Genomic DNA, 15,111 nt, shown 5'->3' with positions numbered 1-15,111 from the left:
TTTCATTTTTCAACTTTGTTATTATATGGTTTTGTTAGCAAACACTGGCGGATATGGAGGGGTTAAAAACCCAGGGGCGGGCACTCGTGTCAAAAACGACCATACGTGCGGCCCAAAATTAGGTCTTTGAAATGGGACCCTTACAGTGCAGAGAATTTTGCAAAATTTGAGCAAATTTGAGCGAAAAATCTACCCTTACGGTGCATTTTCTTGAGAAATTTTAACTATTTTCGGGCAAAACATGGTAAGATTTTCGTTTTACACCCTCAGAGTGCAATTTTTCTCATCTTTGCTGATTTCGACCCTTACATTGCACTTTTGAAAGCTTGGAAAATATACCCGCATGTATGGTAGGTCATTTACCTTGAGTGACTGCACCCCCCCCCCCTGGGTTCAAATTTTTTGAAAGAGAGTGTTTTGCTTCCACGTAAAAAACTCAGATCAAATTAAAAAGAAAATACAGTAAATATCCTAAAAACAACAAAAATAAGAACAATATTTTTTAAGCAAAATTTAAAACTTAGAATGGCTTAAAGCACCTTAAGGATCGGAAAAGTAGAAACAGGTGGTCTAAAGGCAAAAAGTACCCCTGATTCAGTCCTAACAATAATAGGATAAGTGTAACTGCGGGGCTCAAAGTGCCTGAAATTATTCCAGTATTAAAACTATACCTGTACATTCGAGCTTCAACGAAAAATTTCATAGCTTTGGTTTGGTACTTACTTAGGGAATGTCACCCCTAAAATATTTGTCTTGTTCAGGATTGTCTATCAAATCTTTATTCTTTAAAGGTCTTTAACTTATGCCCTAAAATCACGTGCCTATTATTGATGCTATATTTGTCCTATAGCTTCATACAAGCTAAAAGCTTTCAAAAACAAACAATTTCCTACTATCAGCCTTAGAGAAAAAGGTTGTTTTTGGAAAATGTCCAATGTTTTTTATTTGCTTGCTTTAATGAATTTTCTTTTTCGACATTACTTACCCTGTGGGCTCACTTATTTTTCTAGTTAGTGCTTTTTTAATGTTGAAACCTAATCGAAAGTAGGTAAAGTGCCCAACACGAGCTGAATCCAGATGGTCGTAATCGATGTAATTGAACATCGATCAAAATTCGATTTTGAATCGATTATTAATCGCTGTGTCTTTGACAATCAATTGATGAATTATCGCAATCGATCTTGACAAATATGATCATTTTTAATCGATACCTGATCGATAATGATCGAAAATTGTCCTGATAAACTATCGATTTGATCAGTCGAATATCTTTTTTCATTTCATGTTCGATATGTTCATAATTTTGTGGATGATAGAGAGTTATAAAATTTTAGGCAATAATATAAGAACTGAATTATTATTCCTTATAACACTTTTGAAACGTTCTACTCTACCTTCTTCTGTTCCAACCCCACTTAACATCCAGTGCGATTACTGCAAGGGATGTTTTGAAAGGGGGTGTCCGGGTTTGACACTGTGTTGTGATGACATTAGCCCTTTTTGCAATGCAGTGAAAAAAGTATAGTAGGCTTATCAATTTGTGCTGTCAGTGTGCACGGTGAAACAAGAAAAAAAGCGCCGGTATTTTGCTGTTCGCGACGCTCACCCCCCCCCCTCCACCGTTGAAAGCGCAACATAAATGTCATTACACAATCCCAAGCATCATGCCATTACACATTTTGCACACTGCTTCACTGTTATACTACAATACTTCCTCCTTCTTAAAGATCACACCACCATAGTGTGTGTGGCCTGTACAACCCTTGTTTTAAACATCCGATGTATGCGGGAATTTACAAGTTCATCAAGGTAGATAATTCATTTTACTATGCTACGTTCTACGTGAGATACACTCTGATATAGGGAAGGGTTTTTGTTGTCTTTAACAGCCCCGATATTTACGGAAATTTCAAAGTTCATTGTCGTACTAAGTTACGTTTTACGTGACATACACTCTGATATAGGGAAGGGTTCTTGTTGTCTTTAACAGGCCCGATATTTACGGAAATTTTAAAATCCATTGCCGTACTAAGCTACGTTTTACGTGAGATACACTCTGGTATAGGGAAGGGTTTTTGTTGTCTTTAACAGCCCCGATATTTACGGAAATTTTAAAATCCATTTTCGTACGTACTAAGCTACGTTTTACGTGAGATACACTCTGGTATAGGGAAGGGCTCTTGTTGTCTTTAACAGAGCCGATATTTACGGAAATTTTAAGATCCATTGCCGTACTAAGCTACGTTTTACGTGACATACACTCTGGTATAGGGAAGGGTTTTTGTTGTCTTTAACAGCCCCGATATTTACGGAAATTTTAAAATCCATTTTCGTACTTACTAAGCCACGTTTTACGTGAGATACACTCTGGTATAGGGAAGAGCTCTTGTTGTCTTTAACAGCCCCGATATTTACGGAAATTTTAAGATCCATTGCCGTACTAAGCTACGTTTTACGTGAGATACACTCTGGTACAGAGTAGGGCTTTTGTTGTTTTTAACAGACCCGATATTTACGGAAATTTTAAGATCCATTGCCGTACTAAGCTACGTTTTACGTGACATACACTCTGGTATAGGGAAGGTTTTTTGTTGTCTTTAACAGCCCCGATATTTACGGAAATTTTAAAATCCATTTTCGTACGTACTAAGCTACGTTTTACGTGAGATACACTCTGGTTTAGGGAAGGGCTCTTGTTGTCTTTAACAGTCCCGATATTTACGGAAATTTTAAGATCCATTGCCGTACTAAGCTACGTTTTACGTGAGATACACTCTGGTATAGGGAAGAAATCTTGTTGTCTTTAACAGCCCCGATATTTACGGAAATTTTAAAATCCATTTTCGTACGTACTAAGCCACGTTTTACGTGAGATACACTCTGGTATAGGGAAGGGTTTTTGTTGTCTTTAACAGCCCCGATATTTACGGAAATTTTAAAATCCATTTTCGTACGTACTAAGCTACGTTTTACGCGAGATACACTCTGGTATAGGGAAGAGCTCTTGTTGTCTTTAACAGCCCCGATATTTATGGAAATTTTAGAATCCATTTTCGTACGTACTAAGCTACGTTTTACGTGAGATACACTCTGGTATAGGAAAGAGCTCTTGTTGTCTTTAACAGCCCCGATATTTACGGAAATTTTAAAATCCATTTTCGTACGTACTAAGCTACGTTTTACGTGAGATACACTCTGGTACAGAGTAGGGCTTTTGTTGTTTTTAACAGACCCGATATTTACGGAAATTTTAAAATCCATTTTCGTACGTACTAAGCTACGTTTTACGTGAGATACACTCTGGTATAGGGAAGAGCTCTTGTTGTCTTTAACAGCCCCGATATTTACGGAAATTTTAGAATCCATTTTCGTACGTACTAAGCTACGTTTTACGTGAGATACACTCTGGTATAGGGAAGTGCTTTTGTTGTCTTTAACAGCCCCGATATTTACTGAAATTTTAAGATCCATTGCCGTACTAAGCTACGTTTTACGTGACATACACTCTGGTATAGGGAAGAGCTTTTGTTGTCTTTAACAGCCCCGATATTTACGGAAATTTCAAAATCCATTGCCTTACTAAGCTACGTTTTACGCGAGATACACTCTGATATAGGGAAGGGTTCTTGTTGTCTTTAACAGACCCGATATTTACGGAAATTTTAAGATTCATTGCCGTACTAAGCTACGTTTTACGTGACATACACTCTGGTATAGGGAAGGGTTTTTGTTGTCTTTAACAGACCCGATATTTACGAAAACTTTAAGATTCATTGCCGTACTAAGCTACGTTTTACGTGAGATACACTCTGGTACAGAGTAGTGCTTTTGTTGTCTTTAACAGCCCCGATATTTACGGAAACTTTAAGATTCATTGCCGTACTAAGCTACGTTTTACGTGAGATACACTCTGGTACAGAGTAGTGCTTTTGTTGTCTTTAACAGACCCAATATTTACGGAAATGTTAAAATCCATTGCCGTATCACGCTACGTTTTACGTGAGATACACCTTTTTTATAACAAAACAAACTATATAAGAACATAAGGCTTCGCTGGCCAAAATGTTAAGAACAAGTTAAGAACATTTTAAGGCTTTGTGGACTAAAAAACACCCTATTTCTTAAAATGGTAAAAAAGATTCACAAAATGGTCAAAATAAGAACATGTTAAGAACATTTTTAGGCTTAAAACTCAAAAAGTTAAGGACATCCGAAGGCTTCAAAGATTTTGGATGTTCTTTTTTCAAAATCTTGCCGTGAGTCATTCTGTCTGGGTCGAATATAATAGCAGTGTAAAGTATCGATTTGTTCGTCCTACACATAGTTACTAGTTTCGTAATAGACTCTCACAGAGAAGTACAACCACTAAAATTATTTTATATCTATGTATCTAAATAATTTGAAAAATCTTGCCGTGAGTCTGTTTTGGAATAACAGATTTGTGTCGCAATAAACCAACGCATCCTTTCCACTGTACTGAAAACTACATTACACGGTTTTTTAAAATGCTCTTATTTCACCATTTTGCGAGTATTTTTGTCAATCTTCCCTAGAGATTTAGTTGTTTTATACTCCATAAAGCCATAAAATTTTTAAAGTTGTTCTTGATTTGGCATTTTTTTGTCCATCAAAGCCTCATTACGTTACTAGCGACCTAATATAAAAGGACGTGTATGCTTTTCAATGAGAAGAGTTTGCAATAGACTACAGTATGCGGGTGGTCCAAACTTTCCCACTTGTCTCACACGGAAGACAACTTTCACATGTCCTTGACAGAGTATCAGAGGAATATCCGAAAGTCATATATTTACATTGTTGAACAACTCTTTATCTAATCTCCCTCGCTGTCAGTAAAACCTCTTAGAATATGATTCAATATTTGAACTTCGGGCACTTTTACTTTCATCATATTGTGAAATAATTTTCCCTCTACATTTTCTGTGGACTGAGGGCACTTTTGAAATGACACTTGACAAAATCATTTGAACCAACTGAAATATTTAGTAACTTGGAAGAAGTTTTGAGACCAATTTTAAAATTTCAATAGACAAGGAATGAATACACACATGAAGAATAGCGATGCATTGTGGGATTGTTTCGGCAGTATTACAATAGGAATCTCTTAGGAATTCCTCGAGGGAATTCTATTGTAATACAATTTATCGCTTTGTTAGAAAAATCAGAAACTCCGATAAGGTCTATTGAGTACCTTATCGGCCAAAACTTAGTCGGCCTTAATTTTAGTCGGCCTTAATTATTAGTCGGCCATAATTTTAGTCACCAAGCTAAAATTTAGTCACTTAGGGCCGACTCAGTTTTGTCCAATAAGGTATGTGCAAATTTCTCATTTTTAAAGTTTCCAGGCTTCCTTGTAACTTTCACTTTCACAGAAAGAAATGAAATGTGAAAGTTTCCAAAAATCACCTCCAAGGTGGTACCCCTTTGGGTACTTAAGACAAAATGGTTGCAGGTGCCGGGTATGTGTAAGTCACCAGGGTCCTGTTTTTACCACCTCGAAAGCCTCTCCCATGGGTAGAGAAATGATAAAACAGCAGTTGTGTCTCTGACAGGGTTCCTAAGGTACAAAATATAAAGAATCAACTCCCTCACAGAATCATAAATTCTCGTAATTTGGAAGATATTGGATATACTATTGGTTTTATTGGCAATAATGGCTTATTGTAGTATAGTAGATATTGGCATCCTTACATCCTATTTCCACTTGTTATATAATGTTTTTACTTTCATTTTCCAACTAGAATCTCTTAATAAAATCAAATTCTGAAATCAGATTAATTCTGGGAGGTCTATAAATCAAATCAATTCTTAGTTTCTCTCAGTTTTTTGCTTTATGAATGACGTCATCCCTCAAAATGCCGCCATAATGTCGGAATGTATTTTTTATCACACTTTAATGTGACTTTGGGTGTCATATGACTCTTTGCTTTCTACACCACAATTTATAATGTTGTTGTTGTTTTTTTCTTTCAATTTTATTTTTTATGGTTTCTTATGCCACCCAATAAGTTGTCTACCATGATACATGACTCATTGTTGAAATCAGCTCCATTCGCTCGACTCTAGATAGATAGAATCAATATCTTACGTGGATAGCCCAGTAATCTAGGAGTAGGACTATTTGACAGTTTTCGATTGTTGCCACGGAATCCAAGACCAGCCGGCTCGGCTATTAACGGAACTAAACGAAACATTGTATATATAGTTAAGAAAGGGGGGATGATACCTTCCGAAAAAATGAAGAACGGGGTCAGAAATTTTCATAAAAAAGGGGGATAGCAAGGAAGGGGGAATAGTTTAAGAAGGGGAAGGGCTTACGTATATATTGTAGATTATTTTCAAGCACTGTTATGAAATTTGTTCTGCATGAAAAGAAGTTTTCTGTTAGAGTAGTTTGAGTCAAAAAGAAGAAAGAAGCTTTTTATTTGGTCTTCTCTCTCTAAAAATATTGCACATATATTTGTTAACTATTTTTGTCCAAATTCCTTGGGGCATAGGCATTTTTAAAGGCTGGGGGAATGCCAAGAAGGGGGATCAGACCGCTTTCCGCACTATGGTATAGGAACACTCTATATCGAAACCAAGTTGTGTGTGTAATTCTCGAATGCACATCTCTATAGAAAAGCGAGGTTTCAGTCTCGAAATTATCCGTAGAAATTACTGCCAAAAGAAGTTGCGTCGGATATTTGGTAATCTCTGCCATCTCTGAAGTATGTCTTTCAGAATTCAAAGCCGGCAAGGCTGTCAGAATCAGTTCTTTTTTCTGGAATACCCTGTGTTGTCCTAGGCCCTCAAAAACAGATTTCGAATTTGAGTCATTCAATTTTTATTCATATTTTTAGGACTTGGAAGAATTCTGTTTCCGTTTCTCGATGAATCATTTGACAGCCGTGACACAAACAGAGACGTTCAAACAGCTAGATGGAGATACGGTACGCGATTTTATCATCAAGGCTGGTGCAAGTGGCGCTTTCAAAAGGTGACCGCTATGACTCTGTCAACTCGATCATCAATCTTTAATATGAGTTGTGAAAGAATGTTGAATTATCACGGTTATCGACAACTGTTTTTGATGGTTACCAGTTGATGGTAAGACTTTTTTGGTTGTTGTCACCTCTCTCGTTTCTAATGAGCTTGCTTGTTCAATCGATCCTATATTCCCCAACAAATATATTGAAACAGAAGAATTTTAACATTTTTGCAAAGATAAAATGCGAGTGTCTCAGATATAAATCTGGAAATCGCAGCTATGGTTGAATGTCCCTTTCTTTTCGTTACGGCATACTGGAATCGATCTTCATGGATGTATCATAAAGTGGTGATGTCTGTTTTGTTGAGAAATTCTTTGGTATCATTTTGCGACCCCTGGAGTTTGATCTTTGGATCCCAGTTATGTCATGGTTAGAATGGTTATTAAATAATGAATGTTTTGTTATTCGGTCTGAGTTTGATCTTTGGATCCTAGTTATATCATGGTTAAATGCCGAATGTTTTGTTAAATCCAGAGTTTTCTTTGAATTCACTTTTCGAATTCTCTGGTTTCGAACTCACGTACTGTTAAATCAGTTAACAGTGCACAAATTGAAAATTCCTTTATTAGACTATTCTTATGTTTTTAATTGATAGCAGATTGATCAATCGAAAAAGTTTTAAGTGCTAAGGATAGTTTTGGTGATTCAATATGAACAAACAACTGACATGGGGGGACTAGGAGGCAATGGTATTGATTAATTTGGGCGAAGATCGACCCTACGGGCACCGACGGTGCATTGTTTTTAAATTTTTGAATCATTGCCATAAAATCCAACTGAAAGGCCTTTGCAGTGCAATTGAAATTCCTAAAAACTTGTAAAAGTACCCTTATGGGTTACATCTACGGTAGTTCGTTTACCTTGAGTGCACCTCCCCCGGATTGCTCCACTTTTCATAAAGATTGCGAGGTCGGTGTGATCATTAAGATATCATGCTCTTATTTATGTCTTTACAATTGTGGTCAGAACTGGTGTCCAATGCCCCTTTTCCACTGGCAAGTCCCCTCTCTCCCCTTCCCCCCAAAATTTAATGTTGGAGTTGAATTTTGCACGATCACAAGGAAACCATCAACATTGATATTAGGGGTTGACAAACAGTGTAGTCGATGCAGGCTTGGAAGTTCTTCAGTAATGTAAATGTGCCTTCTGAATCTTTTAACTGCTAGTAGGTAGAAAGTGAGAGTTTGAACACAATGGGTATTGTTAACATGAATAGAAATGAATGGGTATTGTTAACACGAATAGGAGAGTTTGAACACAATGGGTATTGTTAACATGAGCAGAAAAGAATAGGCATTGTTAACACGAGCGGAAATGAATAGGCATTGTGTTAGAGCAGAAAGAATAGGCATTGTGTTGGAGTGGAAATGAATAGGCATTGTGTTAGAGCAGAAATGAATAGGCATTGTGTTAGAGCAGAAATGAATAGGTATTGTGTTAGAGCAGAAATGAATGGGTATTGTGTTAGAGCAGAAATGAATAGGCATTGTGTTAGAGCAGAAATGAATAGGTATTGTGTTTACTTTAAATCGTCAAATTTTAAAACGACAAGGAAGAGCTGAAAATGAATAAGCATTGTTTTCCACTTTTTAAAGTAAATCAAGATACAATTTTTACGCTTTGATTAAAACACAACCTATAAAAGGATGAAAATTGCTCACGTTTTTTCTCAGTTTTTACCTTTTCAAAGTTGGAGAGCTGTTAAAGGAATAAACAAAATGGCGACTTTTAAAGAAGATACTTCAAACACCAATGCTATGAACAACATTGGCGACAAGGCATCATACATGAAGAGAGAAAGGGCATTCTCCTTAGGAAAATTTAAAGTTGTATATTCGAGAGAAGGAGAAGATGCGGCAGATACAATCATTGTGAGAAATTTGTATGGTGATGCTAAAGAAAATCAAAGTATCTTTGGAATGAAGGGGGTGGACAACATCAGTAAACTATTTTTGTCGCTGATTACAATTTGTCACGACAACAAAAAATGGATAAAGAAGAGTGCTCAATTTTTGGATCATGCTAATCTAGATGAAGTGACTGATGTTTATCTCGAAAACACTCACAATTTGGATCAACTGAAAAACTTTACAATTGACTCTTCAGAATATATTCAATTTGGAATAAGAAAGGATGATAACGACTACAGTTCTATTGTCAAAGTAGAATTCAATCGAGAACGTGCGATTTTCAGTTTGTCATTTTACATAATTGAAGGAGTGTTCAGAAATAGAATTTATCTATTCCCAGCTGAAGTCATGAAGCTTTTGAAATACATGAATTCAAGATTTGAATTTTCAGAAGTGGAAAGATTGAGATTAGAAACGAAAGAAATGGTGAATGAAGAAGCTATTGATTTTTCAAAAGACGATTTCTTTTAACTTAAACAATGTTCCATATGATGCGGAAAAATATAATAATGTAATAAATGCATCATGTGAATGTAATATTTAAAATATATAAAAATGTAATATTTAAGATGTAAGTAATAAAAAAATAAAAAGTATATCAATTTACATTCTCTTCCATCTCTTCCGTGTTTTTGTAATGCCCATAAGGACGTGTGCTTATACCATCAGATAAAATAAATCTTTTATCATCATATGGACATAACGATATCTTGTTCTGTTGTACAGTAAACATGACATGATCATAGGAACGTATACTGTTCATTAAATGTAAAAATTCAGTATTTCTAAATAAAGCCTCTCGGTAATTGGAATGACAAATTTCCTTTTTCACAACACCCTTTTTCACTCCTTTTGCTCGTTTAACGTTAAAGTCTTTTGACCGATCGACCAAGATAGAATACATCTTAGCTCGTAGACCAACAAACTCTAAGATGGGGGATGCATGCATCTCGTCTTTCATTTTACCAATCCGTTTTTTATTTTGTAATGAAAAACATTGATGATTTCGTGGATAATCTGAAAAGTCGAAGAGATGCTTATCCTCGTTCATGTCAGCGTACAAATCTTCACATTCGATTGAATAAAGAAGGCTGTCCGTATCAGTAAAGAGTAACTTAGATTGGTCACCAGGATACTTTGTCTTCACATACCCATAATGGAAGTCGTACATCAAATGTTTTGCGAGGTCTAACACAGCTACACCCGTGTAGATTGGTCTGTTCAACTTGATAGTTGTTTTGATACGTTCAACAGCAACCAAATCTTCATGAAAAATGGTACATCTTTTGAAGGATGGTTGCGCCGTTAATTTTCGTAAAGATTCTTCGTTATTAACAAGATTAATGTTTCTTCGATTTCGCATATTCTCCATGGTTTTCCCAAACATTGAATTGTTCATGAGTTTAAAGAAGTCCTTTTCAAACTCATTTCTTGCTTGTGACCGTTTCAACGTATTAAAGTCGATATAGGTTTTTAACCACGGAGACTGAGCGAATTTAAGACAGCGATGAATTTTTGTTAGTCTCATACCTAACTGACAATAAAGTTTTAAATTACGATAATGTAGTACGTATGATTCCTTGTTTCTCAGATTAGGTATGAGTTTGGTCGTAGATGGTAGTATGGTGTAGCTGTCTCCTCGCAATGCTTCAGCAATCTTCAAGTGTGTTGACGATAACTCATCAGGTTGAACGATCATCCGTTCCGGTGCCAAAGGGTAATCAGAATGCGAGTCGTGTAATTCTTGAGGGTATTCTATAATGAAAAAAGATATAGAAAGATCAACAACAATAAGAACAATAGCATTAGATATCATGAAATGATTGATATCATGTCAACATACCTAGATCAACTTCCAAAATGTAACCAATGTCATCATCATCCTTAGCGTCATCAACGTTGAGAGCAGAAATTTCATCAGCTGTCATCCATGTAAAATCACCTTTAAAAAACAAGAATCAAATTTCAAAAAATAATATTATAATCTTGATCATACATAAAAGAACAACTTTAAAAATAACAAACGAATTAAACCATACCAATGGGTAGATACTGAGACATAGCCCATCCATAAAGATTGTTGGCATCCCAATACATTAAATGTCTCGTCGGCTGCGTGTCATCATACCCTGGCTTTGATGGTAAATTTGACTTTGCGTATCGATGCGTAATCGTGGATACCCCTCCTCGTATAGCGGTTTCACAAAACAGATACATGTCAATGTCCGTCATTAACTCCAACTCTACCTTAGTCATCTTTAAAGCGGATTCGAAACTCAAACCAGGAGCTGTGAAACATCGAGCAGGATCAATACCATAATATCTTAGACATGTTGATCGGAACGTTTCAAAGACGTCTGCCAAAAGGAGAACATCAGTCAACAGATAGAAATCATGATAATGACGCATATTTCGCATGTGCATAGAATGAAATATGAGTTGTGCACGTGCATAATCATCGTCGGACACAGTTGAATCGGTTAGAGTGGAGTAAAATTGATCTTGTGATGGTAATTCTTCAGCTTCAAAGTCACTCCACTCTTTAAAAAACTCATACGGATAAATTCCTTTCGTGGTCATATATGATTTAACCTCAGAAGCACGCACCTCTTGTGCTTGCGTTAATATTGGAGGTGTATAGGGAGGTTCGTCACGATAGTCGGGAATGTTGCTTATATTGAAGCGATCAACCTCTTGGTCGTCACCAAAATCGTCAAGATCTGTCGGAAGACTGTTGACTATGTTGTTGGTTTCATCGGGATCAATCCGTTCAGATACGAGGTTTTTAATGTACTTTTCACATTCAGGAAACGTGTCAAGATTTTTGGATAACCTATCCAAAGACGAAAACAGGAACTGAAAACTGTCAATGAAACGTAAACCACCAATGGAAAAAGAAATATACTTTTCAGTGTTCGTCGGAATGACAGTTATTTCTCCATGTCTTTGTTTTACAGCCGACATTATTAAATGTGCATCATACGTTTTTAAATTGTGAAAAACCACTGGTATCTTCATTTGCTCAGTATGAATCCGATAGTTCAGGTTACAACCTTGATGAGCAGGACCTTAAAACGAAAGAGAAATTAATTTCTTATAAAGCTTCATGAGAGTGTGAAAGAGTCGTATGAAAACGAAAATAAAAAATCATCTGGGTATTACCAGATAATAACAATGATACATACCATTGTAAGTGCCATCAAGATGATTATGATCTTTGACTTTCCAACCAAACGTAATCGGATCATCACAAATGTGACATTTCGGGTTATTTGAATAAAAATAATTCTTTTCCTCGCGTGTTAAGGGATGCATAGGTGTCTGACGAAATAACCACTTGCGGAGTATCTTCTCCTCTCGCAAAAGCATATCAATAAAGATTTCAGCAGCATTTTCTCCGAAATAAAGTTTAGGATCTGAATAGTACCGTTTATCAGTACTGACAATGTGATACGCAAAACTACAAGCACGCTGTTCCTGATATTTATTTGTCCATGAAGTCTTTAATCTCGCACTTGCTTCCTCATCTTCTTCGTGTCGTTCTACACCCGGATGGTTTTTAGTCGGAATATAATAATCAGCAGTAGATGTTGGTACCAACATACTTTCAAAATCACAATAAATGACAAAAGGACAAGGTAGTTGATATTCAGTTTTGGTAAATCGTAAAACATTACTGTCTTCTTTCGGCAGTTCAGCATGCTGAGGTTGATGTGTATGACATAGTTTTGAATGACTGATCAATGTATTTTCATTTTCGAAACCATGCATACAATGAAAACAAAAATGCTTCTTTCCATGATGATGAGAAAGTTGACGAGTTAGCATTGAACTAACATTAGTAATAAGTACATAGTGCGATTGTTCATTACTTGAAAAAAGGAGCAAATTAATCTGAATATGACCTAAAGATTTGGTTGATCTTCGAAAGTAAATCTTTTCCTCTTCCTCATCCCATCCAAACACATTAATAGCCACCGTAGGGTTTTGTCTTTCAAATCGATCAAGTTGCTTAACAGGTGTCGGAAACGAAATATTGTTCATATCCAAATCGAAATCTTGTTCATAATCTTGATATTGATACTTTTGAACACGACTTCGATTATTCGGAAAATTGTACAGATGCGCCAAAATACTCCATAGAAAACATTTATCATCAAAAGTGTTCTTGACGTTGACAAAACAGTTCTTGGACTTGAGTCCCTTCGGTAGAGGTAGATAAGATGATGCGCGTAAAGGATCATAAGCAATCAAACCTGAAAAAAAAAAAAATATTTTTTAAAGTGATCAGAGTATAAGAGGCAAAAAAAAAAAAATGTAAGCAAACAAATAAAAGAAACTTACTCATATCAAGGGAAATAAGACAATCGATCACCCAGCCACTACCATTTCGTTGAAATTCTTCAATTTCATGCCATAATTGTTGATGTGCTATTTCAATGTGTCGCGAAATGTCATGTAAATTGTCATTATTAATTGTAAAGACTTCAGAGCGAAAAACGGCTGGCGGTTCGGTTAAAACATCAGTTTGGTTGAGCTTGTGAAAAGTTGCTACAACTGAAAAATAGTATTTCCAAGCTTTAGTTCGAGATTCGGCGAGTTTTCTCTCGAGCTCTGCCTTGTGAAAGTTGCAAACGTTTTTCAAACGTTCAGAAAAGTTAGCTTGTACAGATTGATCAAACTTCTTTTTATATGTTACAATCTTTCCATTGAATGCACTCTCATGTACAGTCGGAATTTCCCAATATTCGGCATGAATTTCACCATAATTCGAAGTACTTCCACCATCTTGAACTAAAATATTTCTGTGTGATGATGATGGCGGTGGTGTTAGTTGACGCGTATTGGCTTTTTTTGATGAAGTTGGAGCAACAATATCATCAGTACGCAATCGCTTCCGACAAGTATTTTCATGAAGTTTACAATTTTTCTTCGTGGTAAAACGACGAAAACAAGACATACAAGAAAACTCTTTATCTGTATCCAGTCTATTGCAATTTTTCTTGTGTCTTTTCAAATGATCTTCGGAGAAACACGGATATTTACATTTCTTGCATACCAGAGTAGTACAGCACGCGTTGATATCAGATGCATCTTTTATATGGAAATCAATTTCATCATCAGCAACATTATCATCATCATCATCATTAAAATCATATAGTTCTTCTACTTCCATATTGCTTAGAAAATCCATCATATTCATGACACTAAAATTCGGAATAATTTCAACATCATTTTCTCGACCAGATAAAGATAGTTGTTCTTCGGAGACCACTGCTTCTTCAGGTATCTCAATATCCTCCAACAAAATAGTTATCAAGTCATCAAGAGAATCTGATGATGAAGACATATTATGTCTCAAAAACGAAGTATAAGGTATGCAAAGATACAAGCTCAAATACGTCACTCTACTGCTGCTGCTGCTACCAGGCTCTTCAAAAAAATTAAACAAAATGTTCAAGATCACATCAAACCCTAAGTTATACTTTCCTCTGAAAAGAAATTGAATAATAAACAAACTATTTTGAATAAGATGAATAGTGAATTATATTCAACCATGGTATTTTATTGTTTGTTCAAATGAAAATTTGAAAGTAACTATATAAATGATCAGTATGATTTGTTCATTTATGATCTCGAAAACGGTTAAAATGAATCAAAGCATTGAAAAGAATTCATTTCAATCCAGTTCAAAATGGAGCTAAGTCATCCGTTTAGTATGATTGTTGCTGGAAGCAGAAAATCCGGTAAGACCGTATTCACGAAACACATTCTTCAGCATGGTAAAAATCTGATTAAACCAGCAATGCCAAAACGCATCATGTGGGTGTATGCGAAACACCAACCTGACCTACTCGAAGAACTCATGAACATTGATAAAAATATCGAGTACGTAGATGGTATTCCACATGACCTGGAAAGCACATTCGATCGAAACATCATGAATTTGATCATTTTGGATGACATGATGGACGAGGCTAGCAAGGACGAAAGAATTTCTCAGCTTTTCACACGCGGAAGACACGATAACCTTTCGGTTATTTATCTCACCCAAAATCTCTTTCATAAAAATCAAAGAAATATTAGTTTAAACTCTGACTATATCGTGGTGTTTAAGAACCCTAGAGATGCTTCTCAGATTGTCAATTTAG

General features: G+C 35.9%; 2 protein-coding genes across 2 annotated transcripts in view; one reads left to right on the top strand and one right to left on the bottom strand.

Moving 5' to 3' along the window:
- Positions 1–7,690, top strand: part of LOC136800318 (RCC1 and BTB domain-containing protein 1-like) — a 64,337-nt gene extending 56,647 nt beyond the window's left edge. The window contains exon 14 of the mRNA XM_067056951.1: positions 6,861–7,690. Within this exon, the coding sequence (XP_066913052.1) occupies positions 6,861–7,001 (141 nt within the window). The 3' untranslated portion in view covers positions 7,002–7,690. The remainder of the gene's footprint in view (positions 1–6,860) is intronic.
- A 1,867-nt stretch (positions 7,691–9,557) lies between these two features.
- LOC136800316 (uncharacterized) lies at positions 9,558–14,346 on the bottom strand. The gene is made up of 5 exons (XM_067056950.1): positions 13,304–14,346; positions 12,145–13,215; positions 10,999–12,027; positions 10,803–10,901; positions 9,558–10,714 (listed from the first exon to the last, which is right to left on the bottom strand). The coding sequence occupies exons 1-5, from the start codon at positions 14,307–14,309 to the stop codon at positions 9,558–9,560; spliced, it is 4,362 nt and encodes a 1,453-aa protein (XP_066913051.1). The 5' UTR covers positions 14,310–14,346.
- Positions 14,347–15,111: the final 765 nt, after the last annotated feature.

Source organism: Clytia hemisphaerica, unplaced genomic scaffold (genome assembly GCF_902728285.1).
Source record: "Clytia hemisphaerica strain Z4C2 unplaced genomic scaffold, Clytia hemisphaerica genome assembly, whole genome shotgun sequence".
NCBI lineage: Eukaryota > Metazoa > Cnidaria > Hydrozoa > Leptothecata > Clytiidae > Clytia > Clytia hemisphaerica.
The sequence above is the reverse complement of the archived record's forward strand: the minus strand, read 5'-3'. Positions and strand labels throughout refer to the sequence as shown.

What these genes read in the sequence shown, in the direction of transcription:
- LOC136800316 (XM_067056950.1), bottom strand. Translation starts at nt 14,309, where the DNA reads ATGTCTTCATCATCAGATTCTCTTGATGACTTGATAACTATTTTGTTG. An exon ending in TCTTGATGGCACTTACAATG is followed by an intron (nt 12,028 to 12,144) that starts GTATGTATCATT and finishes TTTCGTTTTAAG; the next exon opens with GTCCTGCTCATCAAGGTTGT. An exon ending in GTCTCAGTATCTACCCATTG is followed by an intron (nt 10,902 to 10,998) that starts GTATGGTTTAAT and finishes TGTTTTTTAAAG; the next exon opens with GTGATTTTACATGGATGACA.